The sequence below is a fragment of the Podarcis pityusensis genome (genome assembly GCF_964106645.2).
Source record: "Podarcis pityusensis genome assembly, chromosome: Z".
Taxonomy (NCBI): Eukaryota; Metazoa; Chordata; class Lepidosauria; order Squamata; family Lacertidae; genus Podarcis; species Podarcis pityusensis.
Window position 1 is genome coordinate 48,791,859 of NC_138044.1, and position 19,156 is coordinate 48,811,014.

A 19,156-nucleotide genomic window follows, 5' to 3' on the forward strand; every position below is an offset into this window, starting at 1 on the left:
GTCCCATACGGGGATTGAACCTGCAGCCTTGGTGCTATCAGTGCTCCACCGCTCCAAACAACTGGAGGAGAAAGCTATCAGTGACTAATAGTTGAGGCAGTAGCAATGCTTCTGAATACCAGTTGCTGAGAACTGCAGGACAGGAAAGGGCTCGTGGGCTCCTGCAAACTCCTTTTGTATTCACACCGGATATGCTGCCCTTTTGCCATGCAGAATTGTTACTTTGGAACTTTGACCCTCTAGATATATATTGATTGATTGATTGATTGATTGTACTTATATACCACTTTGCAGGCAGATCTTGCAGTGTGGATTTGCATAAGATTATTGCAACAATAAGCACAAATTTTTAAAAAAGGTTACAAAAGAATAAGAAAAACAACTTGTTTGTATAGGGGGTGAAAACTGTTTCTTCTTTGCCTCCCCTACCCTCAGGGCAGGGTGGTCCTTCAGATGCCCATGTTGTGGCCAAATTTGCTGGAGTTGTGGATGAGCAGCATCTGGGATGAACAAAAGTTCCCATGCCTGCTGTAGACACATCTGCATTGTAGCTCATAAGAACCTACAAGCGCTAGGAATCAGGCCATTGGTCTGCCTGGTCCAGCATCCTGTTCTCACAGGGGCCAACCAGGGGTCTCAGTGGGAAGCCTGGAGGCAGGACCAGGACACAAGAGCAGTGCTCCTTCCTCTTCCATCCATCTGCAAAGCCCCCTTACAACTCTAGTCATTCTGCAGCCTCTGACTGCTTTTACTCCCCCTTCCAGGTCTCTGTTGTCGGGCGCCAGAGGAGGACTGTTCAGTCTACAGTGCCAGAAGATGCTCTGAAGAAGGCTCAGAGTCTCTTTGTCCAGGAGGTAAGGGTCCTGAAGGCTGTGATACTGACGGGGTGCGCGTGCAAAATAGGTCTTGCTCCTTTCCCCCTTTAGGTAAAGGAAAAGAGAGAGACCTGGGTGAATAGTCCTTCCTGCATGCTCCAAAAGCACATAGAAAGCCTGCAGTGACGCCAGAGAGTTCTAGGGCACAGTCCCAGTTTTTGGAGGCAGGATGGGGCAGCTGCACACACACACACACACGTTGCCATAGTCAATTTATCTATGTACCACATTTTCCACAACTCCCAGGTGAATTGTAGTTTCATTAGGAGAACCGTAAACTGCTGCTTCAGATTTAGGTGCAAATCCAGCAGGCTTGGGAAGATTTGGGCCCTTTTTGAAAGAGTTGGTGCATTTGGAACTTAAGCTTCCTGTGTTGTGTTGCTAAAAAATGAAGGGTATTTCTTCTTTGTTGAACTCTGCATTAAAAAAAAGTAACTGAGGAAATTGATGTTTGTTTATTTATTTTTTGAAAACCAAACGTGTGACTTGCTTCCTCTTTTTAATTATGAAAGCATAACAATAACTGCTGAGGACAGACAAGCATAGAACTGAAAAGACACTCATGACGTCGCCTGTGAAGGGCTTTCTTTAAATTATTTATTTAAAATAATTTTGCAAATTAAGACAGGGAAACAAGATAAGAGTCAGTCCTCTGGCCGATGTATCTCAGAAGTGCAGAACAATTTTAAGTGCAAAGCAATTGATAATATTTAGCTCAGTACTATCTGTAGAAGTGGCGGGGAACCCTTAACTTCCAGCATCTGCATGGCTTTTGGTCAGAGGTGGTGGGAGTTGTAGCTCAACACTATCTTGAGGGCCACTGATTCCCCATTCCTGATCTACCCTGACTCTCCAGGGTTTCAGACAAGGAGTCACCCCTGGCCCTACCAAAGAGCATGCAAGGCAGAAGCTCTGCAACCCAGTGTGAGTCTATGTAGTAGCTCTGTATACAGGAACATAGAAGCTGTTTTACACCAGGCCAGGACTTTAGTCCCTCTTCCTCAGTATTGTCTACCCTGGAAGCTGCTATCCAGAGTTTCAGCCAAGTGTATCCCAGGCCTTCCTGGGAAGGATGCATGCTGTTCCACTGAGCTAAACTGAAAGAATGGGCGAAGATTAAATTGTGCAAAACATGAGTTTGAGGCAGTTGAGTTCTGCAGGAAGCAAAGCACCCACGTGAATCTTTCCTGTATCTAATTTTGTAGTTCCTCATATATGAATTAGCAACCCTGGAGTACTGAAGTTTATAATCCTGGTTTTTGTTGCAGTCTTTAGCAGCAAAGGCAGCTATGAACTTTAACCGCCTTGCATTCAATTTCCTTCACAGTGCATTAAAACCTACAGCTCAGACTGGCACACAGTGAACTACAAATATGAGGACTACTCGGGGGATTTCCGAATGCTGCCATGGTAAGCATTTCCCCAGGGGAAATCAGCCTCTTCACAGCCTAGGATGTCGAAACCCGGATGTTCAGAAGTGCCTTAAACATCCTTCTAGCCGCTTCCCATTCACACAGGCAACCCCGGTCATGGTAGTATTTCTGTTTCATTGACTTCATTTCAGAGGTGTCTCTGCTGCCTTTCAGCTAACACTAATAATAATAAAAAAATTTTTGCAAGTTTTATATACCTCTTAATCTGCAAAATCCTCTAAGCCTAAAACCTAAAACAGTATTTACTATTTATTCCATAAGATTTGATTGTAAGAAGAATCCCTTGAATACAGAAATAAAAGAATGAAATTATCAGTTAAAAAAGAACAGATACAAGAAATAATTAACATCACTGTTCAGCTAAACATCTGATTCAAACACATGAAAGCTTGGTACGCATCCGGATTCGGCTTGCATACGCAAAAATGTTTCCAGCAGGTGCCGTGAAGAGTGCAGTGAAGGTGCCTGCCTCACATCAAGTGGCAAGGAGTTCCAAAGTGCAGATGCGGCTGCTGCACAATATAAAATACTCATTTAAAAATACTGATCCGACATGAAAAACAAGTTGGCATACAATTTATCAAAATCCAACTAAAAGCAGCAGTTTAAAAACAATTACCCACACTAAAATTACTTGTCTGGGTAGAGCTGCCTAAACAAAAAGTTTTGCTTCTCTCACCTCCCTCGGAAGTCGCTCCATCCCCCGAGAGAGCGGGTCCTCTCTGCCCATATGCCTTTCTGGAAGCTCCATCTATGGATTCATTTGTTATTCAGCCATGTTGGGCAAAACATTAATGAATGCTTCTTTTAAAAATAAAATAAATGTGTGTTTGTGTATGTTTTCTCTTAGCAAATCCTTCAGCCCTGACAAGATTCCAAACCACGTGTTTGAAATTGATGAAGACTTTGAAAAAGATGAGGTGAGGAGAAAAGGGTCAGCCCTTTGTCTGGTAGCCGATGAAGTGCTCTATGTAACTCAAAAGCTTTCCTAATCATATACCAAGGGAAGCTTGTTTGCTAAAAGTTCCAATTGTTACAGAACAACAATGACAACTTTTAGTATTCGTGTGGTGTTTCCAAGTGCTCAAAGCCATTGTCCAGCAACAAAGAACATAATTTTAAGAAGGGCTTTGCAGCCAGTTCAGGCCAATTCAGCATCCTGCTTTCCAAGTTACCAACCAGACGCCTGTATACACTCCCAGAAGTAAATAAGCAAAGGAACCATCCTTTATACAGGGCCCAGGAGTGGATGCTTAGCTAATCAACCTACCAGTTCTTTCCTGGAAAACACCAGTTCTCTCCCTAGCCAGGCTCTAAACCTGGACATCTTTATTTTTATTATATTTGCATCCCCGCTTTGCCTCCAAGTTGCTAAAGGTGGTGTACATGGCTCTCCTTCTCCCCCACTGTATCCTCACGTCAGCCCTGTGAGAGGCAGGTTAGGCAGGCAGTGATTGACTGGCCCCCAAGGTCACCCTAAGTGGGGAACTGAACCTGTATCTCTGTCATCTTAAGTCCAGCATTCTCACTTCTGCACCACACTGGCTGCAATTGGAAGTAGCCCCAGTTGGGGAAACAGCTGCATCTGTGGGTGTAGGAGGGACTGAGCCTGGTGGTTTAGCTCCTGGGAAGGGTTTCCTACGTCCTTGCCTCCACATCACAGAAGCAAATTGTTTTGGGGAAACAATTGTTTGCCGAATTAACGTCTAGCTCCTGCCAGATTGCAGAGGTGGTGTGAAAGAGAGAGAGAATGAGAAGCAGCTTGCCACATCTGAGAACAGTTCTATTACAGTGGTGCCCCGCAAGACGAATGCCTCGCAAGACGGAAAACTCGCTAGACGAAAGAGTTTTCCGTTTTGGAGGTGCTTTGCAAAACGAATCTCCTATGGGCTTGCTTCGCAAGACGAAAATGTCTTGCGAGTTCCTGTGGTTTTTTCCCCCTTTCCCCCCCTTTTTCTAAGCCGCTAAGCCGCTTATCTGCTTATCCGATAAACTGATAAGCCGCTAAAAGCCGCTAATAGCGCTAATAGCGCTAATCCGCTAATCCGTCAATGGGCTTGCTTCGCAAGACGAAAAAACCGCTAGACGAAGAGACTCACAGAACGGATTCTTTTCGTCTTGCGAGGCACCACTGTACCTTATTTTAGAAGCCGTAACAGGCATCCCGGATAGATTAATCTAAAGCTAACCTGGAATCTCCCCCTTTGCAGTGGGACACTTATTCCCAAGCAGTGCCTCCTGTAGCCGCTGCTCCTAATTCTAGCCCAATGGTTGCCATGAATTTGATTTGAACTGATTTTATAATGAATTGATTTTAGAATGCTGTATTATTTTATTGTTGTCAGCCGCTCTGAGCCCATCTCCGACTGGGGAGGGCGGGATATAAATAAAAATTTGTTATTATTTTTATTAGCCTTGATGCTGTCCCACGTCTGCTCATCTCAGACAGAGGTGTGCAAACAGGGCATTCCCCTCCCAACCCCTTTTCATTTTCATTTTTAAATTAAAAATTTCCCAGAGAGCCTCCAAAATGCATACCTGTATTCCCATGCATACAACACAACTTGTGGCACTTTGCACCTGTAAAACACACCCTTATTAAGTGATCCACAAGTATAAACCTTTGGAACTGGCTTTTGGTTTCCTGGAGAATTTGTAAATGAAATTAAGCTCCGCCATTCTCCCACAAAGGTATATTTGCGCCTTGTTCCTCTTGCCAATCTTTATTGGTTTTAATTGGTGAGCCTTAATTGGTCAATCAATTTTTCTGTAAGGGGGAATACGTTCTATTCCCATACATTCTTTAAACTGTTCTGGAATGTTACACTAAGAAAAATCCAATTAGGGTTTATCCAGCAAGTCCTGATTCCCATTTAAATGCAGACTCACCCCCCCCCCTTTTTACCATGGAGTTGTTGAAAGTATTATTATTATTATTATTATTATTATTATTATTATTATTATTATTATACCCTGCCCATCTGGCTGGGTTTTTCCCAGCCACTCTGGACGGCTTCCAACAAAATACACTAAAACATCAGACATAAAGAACTTCCTGATTCAGGGCTGCCTTCAGGCATCTTCTAAAAGTCAGATAGTTGTTTCTTTCCTTGACATCTGACAGGAGGGTGTTCCACAGGGCAGGCGCCACCACCAAGAAGACCCTTTGCCTGGTTCCCTGTAATTTTGCTTCTCACAGTGAGGGAACCACCAGAAGGCCCTCGGATCTGGACCTCAGTTTGGCTCCTTTTCCTTGTGTAACTGTAAATTCAGAAGGCATTCAGAGAGCTGCTTCCTTTGTAGGCTTTTGATTCCACATCCCTCCTTTCACATGTGTGACCAAATGCTGATTTGTACACTTTGAAGCTCCCTTGGTGGAGCAGCAGAACAAGGTCATACAAGGGACACACGCACACACACACAGAAATGAACCACTGGGTGGGTGTTTGTGTGGAGACATGCAACTCAAAGGTATCTGAGGTGGCTAGATTTTAAACACTAGTTCCTAATACAAGAGCAACCTCTATTATTATTTTTACCGCCATCATTGTTTATTAAATTTCTTACCTGCCCTTCACGAGCAGGTCACAGGGCAGACGACAGCAATAATAATAATAATAATAAAAAATTTTATTTATATCCCGCCCTCCCCAGCCGAAGCCGGGCTCAGGGCGGCTAACAACACTAAAATAGTGCAACATTATAAAAACATCAAAGAATTAATTAAAATCAAAATTGATGGCAACCATAAACTAAAGTATTGTAAAGATTGCCAAAGGAGGGAGTCAGGCTGCGCCCTGACCAAAGGCCTGGTGGAACAGCTCTGTCTTGCAGGCCCTGCGGAAAGATGTCAAGTCCTGGAGGGCCCTTGTCTCTTGTGACAGAGCGTTCCACCAGGTTGGAGCCGCAGCCGAAAAAGCCCTGGCTCTAGTTGAGGCCAGCCTAACCTCTCTGAGGCCTGGGACCTTCAAGATGTTTTTATTTGAAGACCGTAAGTTCCTCTGTGGCAATTTAAAAATTCAGAATTGAAAGCAGTTAAAACATTTTACATTTGCCATAATAGGGAGGGTCCTGAAAAAAACAACTCCCAGGTGTTGCAGACCAGGGTAAAGAAGCAAGTCTTCAGCATTTGCTGAGAGCTTTATAGTGAAGGAACCAGGTGCACCCCTGTGAGAAGGGAATCCCACAACATAGGGGCTGCCGCAGAGAATGTGGGGCATGCCACACCCACACCCACCCACACGCCCAAACTTCTCAGGGAGGTGGAATTACTAAGAGGCAGTCCTTTCCCGTTGCACCTCTTGCATTGCTTGCCAGACCCTTTTCTCATGGTCCAAAACATCTGGAGAGCACCAGCTCAAGGAAGGCAAGGGTGGAAAAGCAGTGCCTGGTCTGATTTAGTGCAGCTCCTTCTTTGAATTGCAGTAACTCTTTTGTTTTTGCTCTTCCAGGATTCCTCGTCACTATGTTCGCAAAAGGGTGGCGTGATAAAACAAGGCTGGTTGTACAAGGCCAATGTCAACAGCACTATTACGGTCACCATGAAGGTGAGAGGTGTTGTATGTGCTTGCACCTTGCACAAGAGTCTGATTTTCATTTTCCTGGGGAAACAGTTTCAAAGGACCCAGGCCTGTAAGTCTGGGGGTTCTATCAGTGGTTTAGTGGCACGGGGTCAAGGGGTGTGTGGGTGTGAAAGACTTGCTACTGTTTCTGCAGCAGATACCCCTTCCACAGCACACAGCACCCTAGAGCTGCTCAACCAACAGGAAGGTGGAGCTTTTAAACCCCCAAGGAAGAGGTCTTCTTGCCCTTTGGAGCCAGTCAAGAGTGAGAGGAAGTGAATCAACCCTCTGAGGACTGGCTCCTAGGGTCACTCTGGAAAAGGGGCATGGGAAGAACACTGGTGGGGGAGTTTTTCACTTATTTGTTTGCAATATTTATATCTCGCTCTTCATTGAACAAAGTAATAAAAGCAGAAAGAGGAACGCACGCACACACACACACACACACACACGCATTATGAAATTGTATAAACAGGAGGACCAATAAACAGCAATTCCGTCAGCAGGTATACAAGCATAATTATGAAACAAAAACCAGTATTTCCAATTAAATGAAATACCTGGATAAAAACAATCAAAACATTCAAGCAAATTGAACAACCAATGATTTTATCAGCAGTTCACCACCCCCTACTTGACTTACGGCAGGCCAGCCCCTCCCTCCCTCTCTCTCTCACACAAAGAGGGCCCCACTTTGTGCCAACAGATGCTCACTCTGTGACTCTTGAGAAACTTAACACCTTTCAGCCCCACACTCCCCAGACCATCCATGTGCTCACCTTGAGTGGTATTAATTGTTGTCGTCAAGCACCTGCAGCAAAAATCCCTCCCGTGTCTTATCCACAGTAGCATCAGCACAAAACACACAATGGAGAAAAAGGGGTGGCAGTAGAGCACAGCAGACTCTCCTTTTCCCAGTTCTGAGAAAACTCGTAGGCACCAAGATCAGTGGGGTTGCCAGGCAGTGGGGAACATGTGGGATTTGCTGGCCTCCCCCATCTCTCATCCACTGCTCTGCATCCTGGAAACCGTATTTCCACAGGTATGCATCAGAGGTTACCAGCATGGCATCCTTGAGGTTTTCTTCTGGTGCCCATGAACCCCTGAAACCCTCTACCATCCACCACCCCTTGGATCAGGAGGTGATGAGGGGCAGTACTTTCCCTCCCCCCAAAATAGGTGCCAGAACTCACCATGAAGTTGTTACATTAAGTCACCAGGCTAATCGGGGCAGCCCTGAACAGATGCCGCTTTGACAACACCCACATTTACTGCCCGCAGAGATGTTAAAACCTACACCAGGCTGCCTCCCCACCTTGTTTGGGGGTCACCCCTAGTCCTGGTGCAGGTCAGGTAAATGCACCCCCATCTCCCTTGTTCTCTTAGATCCTGGTGGATGGTGGCCAGGGCAGCTCAGAAAGGCCCTTGCTCAAACATGCCTGTGCAACAGAAGGCCTGGTTAGAAAGCTTAAAGCCCGCCACTGCTAAACGGGAGATAGATTGGAGAAAGGGGAATACGAATTGGCCCCATTCCCGTAGCTTGACCAACTATGGCTAGGAGCAAGGCAGAGTCGTAGATCTTTATAAAGGGGTAGACTCACACACACTGGCCAGCTTCTGTTTTGACTTGAAATGTTCATTTGGGCTTCTCAGAAGTACACAAAGGCAAGACGCAGGTACGGGGAGCATTTGCCTGTAATGGCACCAACCTGAGGGGTGCTGGAACTGTGCTTTGGTGCTCCCCAGCTGAAAAACAGCACGGGTGCTTGTGATGAGGGCATACCTTTTTCTCCCTATAGCTGAAGGAGAAAGTTGGAAGGGTGAAGCTCTTTCCTGCTTCCTCTTTCAGCTCTATGTGTTTTTTGAGGCACAGATTGATTCTCCTGGCTCTGACCAAATTGCTTGAAAAAGTGTTCTCATGCTTTTTCTGTATCTCAGTGGAGCAGGGGAGTTGGTCTGGCAGGGGCAGAGCGGTGTGTTGCACCCACAGTGCGAGCTCAAGAACTGAACTGTGCACACAGGCCTGGAAGGCAGGAGATCTGTGACTAACATCGGGCTCGGCTCTTGAATCTTTGGACTACAGGCACAATGGTCCTGTCAAGTGGCAGGTGTTCCATTCAACCTCCCTAGCTAGTAGCGCACATTTTGCTGCAGGGCTGCTGAGGTTGCTAATTTTAAAAATAAAATAAAACCAATGTAGTCACTTACAGCCATCAGCAAATGAAGCTGCAGGTTTGGCTAGCAAGCAATTGCCTACTAGGAGAACTGCACAACCTCTTCCAGTTTTAGCACTCCTCTCCAAGTCCTGAGCCATCCAGCACAGTATTTTTCCATTTAGGAAGTGGATGGCGCTCACCCCCCACCTTGCAGCTCTTGTGAAGAGACACCCGCCTGATCCTGAAGGGGGTGTCTTGCTTCCACGGGTGGCATGGAACTCCAGTGGCCCCATGCCAGTGGTGGGTGGGACCAGAATCAAAAGCGGAATGCGTAATACATATATTTTACTTCTGTACATTATGCTAGTTTCTACACACTCAACAAGCCTCTGCCCTCCATCCAAGCAAGTAGAAGGAATTGTGAGAGTTCAAGGCTGGATAGGTTTGAAGGGCTGCATTAGACCCCCCCCCCCCCCAGCTCTAAGGTGTGTCCCATCCAACTATAGAGAGACATGGCACCCAAACTCTCCTTCTGGTGCTGAGGCCTGTGATGCAGATTGTCAGTGCTGGAGAACAAATTTCAGCATGCAGACTGCAGGCCAGTGCAAAGCTGTTGCCCAGTTGCAGGAAATGCAAGAGCTGCTTTAAGTGTCAGGACTGCCCCTGCCTTCCAAAGCTAAGCAGCAGATCAAAGCTCTCAAGTCAGTGTTGTTCATTAAAACAAGGGGTGCTGGTAGGGAAGCAACAGCTCAGCTTTACAGAATCTGTTGTGATTGCAACAATAGTGCTAAAGAAATTGATCTTGCACTGTGCCAGTGAAGCAGAAATATAATTTCTTGGTTCTTCTCTCCCCTCCCTTCTTTTGCAACGGTGAGCAGGTGTTCAAGAGAAGGTACTTCTACCTGACACAACTTTCTGATGGCTCCTACATCCTAAACTCCTACAAGGATGAAAAGGTCTCCAAGGAATCCAAAGGCTGCATCTTTCTGGATTCATGCATTGATGTCGTGCAGGTAAACGCTTGCAAAGCATGGGGAAGTGTTCCAACCTGTGAATCCTCCCCACACACAGTTTTGAGTGGTACAGGCCAAATAAAGGTTGACCACCTCAGTGGAAACCACAGTCCAGAAAAGGGGAGTCTGTTGCCCTCCAGCTGCCAGTCAGCATGGCCAGTGGTCAGGGCAAGGGATGGAAGGAACTGTCAGTGGCTGTTCTCTCCATTTCTCATTTTTTTCAATCTTAAGTTGCCCAGGTTTCTGTAGCAATTTGCATTTAAAAAGAAGCACCTCATGAATGTTTTTCAGCATTTCTCCAGATCAACACATTTTTGTCAGCAGTTTTGATTAATGTACCCATTTATGCAAGCGGTTTCTACAATGTATTTTTGTATGCTATTTTCACTGCTATATTCATTTTTTATACACATCTTCCCCACCAATATATGGGCATTTATGTAAATGTTATTTGGTTCGAGAACTGCAAGATTCAGATAAGTGTGAACTGCAAAGGTAGGCTGTGCTTCTGTTCCCATACAGTTCCTGAAAGTGCAGTTTTGATAAATTTGACTTCAAATGCAAACTGAATTGAACTTCTACCCGCTTCCGTAGTCAAGACTGACAGGAGCTGTAACCCGACTCCCAATCTGGGCTCTGGAAGGTGCTTCTAATTAAACAGCCACCTACCTATAAGACAGTCTCTATCCCTCCCATAGACAGCAAAAGGAGTTCAGCACCTCCTACTGACTTAAAAGCACACTAAGTTCTGCCCATCTTCCGGCAGTGCCCCAAAATGCGGCGCCACGCGTTTGAGCTCAAGATGCTGGACAAGTACAGCCACTACTTGGCAGCTGAAAGCGAGCCGGAGATGGAGGAGTGGCTGGTCACCTTGAGGAAGATCATCCAAATCAACGCGGAGAGCCTGGTGCAAGAGAAGAAGGAGGCTGTGGAATCCATTCCAGGTTTGTTGGTGATAGAGATGGTGCCTACGCGCAGTGGGGTGGGGGAGAGCCTCAGACCTGGTGGGCAAATGTGCCCCTTGGGGCCTCCCTGCCTGATGCTTGTGACCACCCAGAGGTTGCACCCTTCACTGGCCCTGTAGCTCCGTCTGTAGAGCATGAGACTCGTAACCTCAGGGTCATGAGTTTGAATCCCACGTCCGGCAAAATATTCCTGCATTTGCAAGGATTGGACTAGATGGCTGTCATGGTCCCTTCCAATTCTATGATTCTTTCCCATTTGGCTGGGTGCAGGACAGAGGGGTGTGTAGAATCATAGAGCTGTAGAGTTGCAAGGAACCCCAAGGGCCATCTAGTTTTGCAAAGCAGGAAACTAGCCTACTGTGCAAATGTAAAAATTACATTTGTTGCCCCGCCCACCTTTGCTTCTGGCCATGGCCACCACCAGCTAGTTGCCCCCTGGAAAGTTAGTTACTCTTCTTATTCTGAAGAAACCTCTCCCTCCCTTCTTTTGAGGTATTTTCCCAGAGTTGTTTTTTTTAAAAATGGGATTCTGATACATAGCTGATTTCTCTATAGTTTGCAAAAGCTGTGACTTTAGTCTGTGCCAGGCTCCCAGCTGTTTCCTCTGCAGAGTGCCATTTGGCCTTTAAGTCAATGGTTATTGGGAGGTATTTTACTTTCTGAAGATAGATGGAGGCATGCTTTAGGAAGAGAAAGCTTTGCTTTCACTTTTGTCTCTTGGAGAGAGCTCACTGCCTTCTCTCTACCCACCCATCCCTTCCGCAGCAGCTATCCTTATCAACAAATCTTGGGGGAAAACATCTGCCCTACATGCAGAAGGTCTAAAGTTAAATTCCCAGCATCTCCAGGCATGGTTGGGAGAGGCTTCCTGTCAGAAACCCTGAAGAGCTTCTGCCAGTCAGTGCAGACTGAGCTAGGTAGACCCAGTGGTCTGGTTGAGTATAAGGCAGTTTTCCATGTCTGCCTTGCTCCCTCCCCACAATAAATCCAAGTGCCCTATATACATTAAGGCAATCAACTCTTCATTCATGCCTCGCGCTGAGGAAGTAGAGGACTCCCATTTTAAAATGGTGACTGTTTCATTGTAAGCAGCTTCATGATGGCACAGGTACAAGCCCATAAGGGCTGTGCGCAATCAACTTTTGCTGCACATGAGCAGAACAAGTTCCCCTGCCATCCCTCATTTCAGCCCAGGAGACAAGTCAACTGCCTGTGATGAGAATGTGCTGGGAACATCTCAAGAGCACAGGAAATAATATTTTGATGTATGACTCTGCTCACCCAGTGTTGAACGATTTGTTGGATCCTGGCAAGGCAGGGGTTTCCATAGCTTCTAATTAGAGAATTGGATTGGATTGATCTTTATTACGGCCATTGGCCCGTCACACGACAGTTTCCCATACCAACATAATGTACTTGAACCTCCAAATTTAAAACCGTCAAAACTTACAAAAAACAGACAAGAACCAAAGCAGAACAAAAACAAAAGACCAACATCATACGTTGCAATAAATTTGTAACATAACCATCACCATCTGCTCACAAATCAATAGAAGACATCAATGGTGATTCACCTAGTTACATCCTAAAACATAGATCATGGTTTAAAGGGATTTTCCGAGCCACACAGGAGTCCGTTTCTCTTCTTTAGGGATAGGACACTGATCAAGAATCTGGCAACCGTGAGTGATCTTAGGGGGTCATCATCATTTAATAGATATCTCAGTTTGGCTTCATTCGTATCATCGGCAATTCCCTTTAGATATTGGGCAAGAAACTTGCTCCTGGCCGATGAGTGAAAAGCACAGTCAAAAATTATGTGATGCAACGATTCCGGTGCCCCACAATTACAATCACATAAGAGCGATATCTGTCCATTGGAGAATCTATTTCTCAGCATGTTCGATGGGAAGGTGTTGAATCTTGCCTTTACAAAGGCATATCTATGAGCCGAAGAAGTTAAGGAATTCAAATAGTTTGGGAGCCTTAAGAGGGGTGATAAACCAAGGTTTAGAGGTGAGCAGGTACCATTGCCCAAGACCATTTTCTGCTGCAAGTCCATCTCCTCTAGTTTACAGGTTACTGTTCTTTTAGCTGGAACTATGTCCTGCTCTAGTAATTTGGATGGGGAGATTCCCATTGCCATTATTTTCAGCTGTAAATTTTTTACCCATGGGCTCTGGAAATCATCTCTCCACATACATTGTATCAAGTACAAGTTTGGGAGATTGTGCCATAGAGATAACCAGTGACAAAGTATGTGCTTCCACAGAGCGTTTTCCAGGGATACAGTATTAAGTTCCATGCGTAACGCTGTATTACTTACACAGTTGGGCAGTTTCAATATCCCTCTTAAAAACTGATTTTGAATAACCTCTAGGTGAGATAGATTGACAAAAGTCCCCCAAATTGAGATGGCATAGGCAATTGTCGGGATCACCTTGGCCTTGAAGACTTTCAACGCCGATGGGATATGAAGGGCCCCATCGGTGAAGAAGAATCGCAAGATCACCAAGGAGATAGCTTTGGCTCTATTTGTAACATAGGCTACATGGGCCTTCCATCTAAGGTTATGTTGTAACCAAACTCCCAAGTATTTCTAATTAGAGAAAATATGCTTAATGTGGCTCTGCTTCCTTCTGCGAGACTAGATGTGCCTCTGAGCTACTCCTGCAGCCCATGTCATTGGGCCATTTCTCCCATTTCCCCTTTGTCAAGTGTTCCTCTGCTTGCCAAACCAGCTTCCATCAATTGTGTCAATTACCAAGGTATAATACAAGCAATCAAGATAGGTATGCCATGTAATTATAGACTCGGCCAAAGAGCCTTGGATCTAAAGACACACACACACACACACACACACACACACACACACAAAAGGCCCTTAGACGTCTGCCCTTGTAAAACAAAATTTAAAAGCTCCTTGTGTCGTGCAAAGATTGTAAAATGCATGCCCTCTCCTCTTCCTGCCTGGCTCTGCATTGCACAACCAGCTGTGCTCTCTTTTCTGCACTCAAAACAACTCCTTGAGCAGAGATGAGCACCGCTGACAGATGAGCGGAGGTGGTGTCTCCATAACCTGAGCATTTTGTGTAGAAGAGAGATTTCCTGGAACATGACCTCTTTTCTTGGATCAGAATCCCCTGGCTGGGTTCCAATCACCCCCGTCCAATTTCCCAGCATTGTAATTGTGGCGGAGCCCCCATGGGAATGGCTGCACATGAGTGGGCTGGCCGGGCGCCTTTGCTGTCACTTGCAACATCTGCTTTTCGTGACTTTACAGATGATGAGTTGAGCAGCCAAGGAAAGTCAGAGAACATCCTGGAGAGCTTGGAGAGGAGCATGCACCCAGAGCTGATGAAGGTAGTCTTGGCGTCTGCATTATCTGCAAATCACGGGGAAAGGGAGAAAGCAGGGGCAGGCAAGCTTTGCAGCACCCCTGGCCCATAGCAGGAAAAAGCATATGATAATACACAATACACACACACACACACACACACACATAATTTATTTATACCCCACCCCGCCCCCAGCCAAGACTGGGCTCAAGGCAGCTAACACCAGGTATAAAAACAATTGATTAAAATACAACTTAAAAACAAGATTAAAATACAACATTAAAATGCAGCCTCATTTCAGTAGAAGCTCAAATAAAAAACTTTTTGGGGGATGAAAACGTCAAGTCCTCATCAAGGCCAACTATCCAGACTGGTCCTACATGGGCCAGAAAAAAGCCAGGGAAGTCCCCAAATAGGAATTCCATCACAGAAGGAGAAAGGAAATAGGAAAGAGGGGAAGGAGATCAAATTGATTCCAAGACAAAGGCCAGGTGGAACAACTCTGTTTTACAGGCCCTGCGGAAAGAAATCAGATCCTGCAGGGCCCTGGTCTCATGAGGCAGAGCGATCCACCAGGCTGGAGCCAGTGTTGAAAAGGCCCTGGCTCTGGTTGAGGCTAATCTAACTTCCTTAGGGCCCAGGATCACTAGGGTGTTGCTATATATGGACCTTGAGGCTCTCCGTGGGACATACCGGAAGAGGCGGTCCCGTAGGTACGAGGGTCCTAGGCCGTGAAGGGCTTTAAAGGTCAAAAGCAGCACCTTAAATCTGACCCTGTACTCCACTGGAAGCCAGTGCAGCTGGAAAAGCACTGGGTGAATATGCTCCCATGGCAGAGACCCCGTGAGGAGCCTCGCTGCAGCATTCTGCACCCACTGGAGTTTCTGGGACAGCTTCAAGGGCAGCCCCGCGCAGAGCAAATTACAGTAGTCAAGCCTGGAGGTGACCATTGCATGGATCACTGTGGCCAGATCGGGGTGGGAAAGGTACACAAGGGTAGCAAAATGCCTCAACAGCCAGCAGACAAATCATTCATAAAAAGTATTGTGGAATTACGGTAAATACAATATGTTGCTCTGAATTTCTCAGACCCAGGCAACTCCAATCACCTGCATGTTTTTCCCACCCAGAAAATGAGAAGCAACTCTGTTCTGTCTCTGTACTGTTCACCAAAAGCCACCTCTGGATGGTGACACTTTCTCTCCTGATGGAGACCCTGTCCTTCCTCTGACCTTTCTGCTGATGCATGTCTTTTCTGTTTCAGTATGGAAGGGAAACTGAGCAGCTGAACAAGCTCAGCCGGCATGATGGGAGACAGAACCTCTTCTCCTTTGATCCAGAAGTTCAGGTAACCCCTTCAGCAGCTGTGACAGCACCTTGCAGGAGGCCCCGAGGTGTTTCGCTCAGTGGAAAACTGCACCTCCTGTCTGTCGTGTGTCTTGAAAAGCCTTTGGTTCTTCTCCAGTGGGAGGAATTAAAATGTACTCCCAGGGATAGCTACCTTCCACCCGGCTCTCACATTCACAGAATTGCTGCCTTCATTTGTTTTAATTAAATCAATTTACAGTGCAATCCATTGCATGTTTACTTTGAAGGAAGTCATGCTGCTTCCTGAGGAACTTACACCCTAGTGAGTGTGTACGTAATAGTCGTGATTAGGGATACTGGAGAAATTCACTCCTCATTTTGAGACAGACATGGGTAACTTCTCAAAATGCAGCCATCTTTCAGGAATTGACCTTCTCCTAAATGGTTTGAGAAAGTTGTGAGCAAAATGCAAATACGATATTCTTCTTTCCTTTTTTTTTTAATAAGATATTTATTAAGGTTTTCAAAATATTACAAAAAAAGAAAAAAAAGAAAAATACAAAATAAAAATAATTAAAAACAACACAATCTTTCCATTACTTATTTTTCATTAGCTTGTTTCCCGGACCTCCTCACGCCTCCCCTTTTTGTATTCCAGTTCAGTTTGTTTGTTCAGCAAATCCTTCCCCTCTTTGTTTATCCTAATCTTTAATCTTAAAATATTGTAACATTAAATTTTTACCTATTAATAATCCGTTTTTCATATTCCCTTATAGTATTGCAGCTAAAAACCACTTAATTTCTATCCAACATCATTCTAACATTCATTAATTTTACAATATTTCTGTAAATAGTCTTTAAATTTCTTCCAATCTTCTTCCACCGACTCTTCTCCCTGGTCTCGGATTCTGCCAGTCATTTCCGCCAGTTCCATATAGTCAATCACCTTCATCTGCCATTCTTCCAGAGTGGGTAGATCTTGTGTCTTCCAATACTTTGCAATGAGTATTCTTGCTGCTGTTGTGGCATACATGAAAAAAGTTCTATCCTTCTTTGGCACCAATTGGCCAACTATGCCCAGGAGAAAGGCCTCTGGTTTCTTCAAGAAAGTATATTTAAATACTTTTTTCAATTCATTATAGATCATCTCCCAGAAAGCCTTAATCCTTGGGCACGTCCACCAAAGATGGAAGAATGTACCTTCAGTTTCTTTACATTTCCAACATTTGTTATCGGGCAAATGATAGATTTTTGCAAGCTTGACTGGGGTCATGTACCACCTGTATACCATTTTCATAATATTCTCTCTTAAGGCATTACATGCCGTAAACTTCATACCTGTGGTCCATAACTGTTCCCAGTCAGCCATCATTATATTATGTCCAACGTCTTGTGCCCATTTAATCATAGCAGATTTCACCGTTTCATCCTGAGTATTCCATTTCAGCAGCAAGTTATACATCTTTGACAAAATCTTAGTTTTGGGTTCTAACAGTTCTGTTTCTAATTTTGATTCGATATTCTTCTTTCCTTAGAGGTTAGATTTCTCTGGAATCGAACCGGACGTGAAACCTTTCGAGGAGAAATGCAGCCGCCGTTTCCTGGTGACTTGCCACGCCCTGACCTTCAACCTTCTTGCCCACCTGAGCGACCAATCCGAGGGCCCGCCCACAAACGTACGCATACGCTGTCATCCTCCAGGGATCAAGTGCTTTTATACGTTGTTGGAGAACCTCCAGAAATTATCTGCTGAAGTCTTCCATGTAGTCAGCTATATTAATTTCAACCAGGGGTTGTTAAACTGTGGCCCTTACACATCTCCATCTCCCTCCAGACCCAGGCAGCATGGCCGACAGTCAGGAATGATGGGTGTTGTAGTCCAACAGCATGAGGAGGGCACCCGCCGGGTCACTCAGTTAAGACAGGTAGTCCCTGCTCTTCAATGTTGCAGCTCACAGAACAGGCTGCGAAAATAGCTAGAATGTGTGTAACAATAGAAACAACCTACTAAACAATTCAAGAGATAGCTAAAACAAGCAATCAAATTAATTTTGTTAAGCTGGTGTGAAAATAATCAGCATTCGCCAAAAAGATACGATTGGGCACCAAGCAAGAAGCATTTCAAAGCCAGAAGGTCCCGATTGTGGGCTTCTCATAATGAGCATCTGGTTGGCCCCTGAGAAAAAAGGATGCTGGATGAATAATGGGTCCTTGGCCTGATCCAGCAGCCAGGCTCTTCTTGTGGTCATATGAGAGGGGTCTTTTTCTGCTTTTTAAAAACAGGCAGGGAGGGATGTGGGGAGGCAATGTCTTCCTTGCCACCACTAATGCTATCCATTATCCCCACCTGCCATATTTGTACAATTCCCCCTTTTCAGCGAATTGGTATTTATTGGTGATGGGGAGGGGTAGTACCTCTGCTGGGGGCCGCATCCTTTTCCTTCTGGGGTAGCTTGGCCATCTTTGGTCCCCACCCTGCATGTGACAATGGTCACAACCGGGGAACAACTTCAACTAGCTGGCTAAATCAGGTGAGGGGAGCCTATTGGTCTCCAACCGTCAATGAGTTAGGGACTTCCTTGCATGCGAAGGCAGGCTCTGGCAGTTTGAATGGACAAGTGGGTCCAACAGTCAAGAAGGTGGTTTGTGCATGTGCTGTAGAGGGAAGTGAGAGGCAGATGGGGCTCGTCCACCTGGGAAGGGAGCCCATCTAGGAGACAGGAAACTCTGGTCCAACATAAATGTCTGCTGCCTTGTGGGATATCTTTGGGAAAAGAAAAGGCTAAGGAGAGACCCCTACACAAATCCAGAGTGGCGTCCCAGCAACGGTTGGGTGGTACCTGGTACACCTCCTTCCGGCTACTCCAGAGCCAAAGGTATTGCTCTTCTACCTTTTGGACCACATCAGCGAGACCGTGAGGGGGGTCTTGTCATCTGGGCAGCCCAGGACCTCTATACACACTTCCCAGGCTTGCACCCTAGGGAGGTCACTTTGGTGCTGCTCACACAGTGGTTGGACTTCAGCCCCAGAGGTGCACTCCATTGTCTCTCAACACAGACAGATGCCAACAAAAATTATTGTGATGCTGTAGGGGAGTTTCAATGAGAGTTTAGCACCACCTTGTGATCAAAGGCAAGAATTGGGGGAGCTCTTCACTTGAGGGAAGCGAAGAGCTCCCCCAATTCAGCTTTCTTCTCTCCCTTCATCAAAGTGCTTGTTTGTCCTCAAGTTCCTTTCTCACTTTCATAGGAATCTATGGCCACCCACTTGGATGGCTTTAAAAGAGGGCTGGACAAATTCACAGAGGCTAAGGCTGTGAATGGTTTCTTACACGGAGGGCTCTGCTCTGCTTTTGGGGTCTTCTGAATCCTGAAAATTGCAGGAGAGGGGAGTGGGTGCTCTGGCATTTAGTTTCTGCTTGCTGGTTTCCTACAGGCATCGTATGTCGCCACAGTGGGAGCAGGATGTTGGACAAGATGAGCCTTTTCCCCTTCTTATGCTCTTT

General features: G+C 45.6%; 1 protein-coding gene across 4 annotated transcripts in view; it reads left to right on the plus strand.

Annotated features, from left to right (window-relative positions):
• DOCK11 (dedicator of cytokinesis 11) overlaps positions 1 to 19,156 on the plus strand; it is a 177,349-nt gene that overhangs the window by 21,090 nt on the left and 137,103 nt on the right. For all 4 annotated transcript variants that reach the window (XM_080990309.1, XM_080990310.1, XM_080990307.1 and 1 more), the window contains exons 3-11: positions 765 to 854; positions 2,203 to 2,285; positions 3,159 to 3,228; positions 6,760 to 6,855; positions 9,905 to 10,039; positions 10,806 to 10,983; positions 14,288 to 14,367; positions 15,607 to 15,690; positions 17,186 to 17,326. In XM_080990309.1, the coding sequence (XP_080846435.1) occupies positions 765 to 854; positions 2,203 to 2,285; positions 3,159 to 3,228; positions 6,760 to 6,855; positions 9,905 to 10,039; positions 10,806 to 10,983; positions 14,288 to 14,367; positions 15,607 to 15,690; positions 17,186 to 17,326 (957 nt within the window). The remainder of the gene's footprint in view (positions 1 to 764; positions 855 to 2,202; positions 2,286 to 3,158; positions 3,229 to 6,759; positions 6,856 to 9,904; positions 10,040 to 10,805; positions 10,984 to 14,287; positions 14,368 to 15,606; positions 15,691 to 17,185; positions 17,327 to 19,156) is intronic.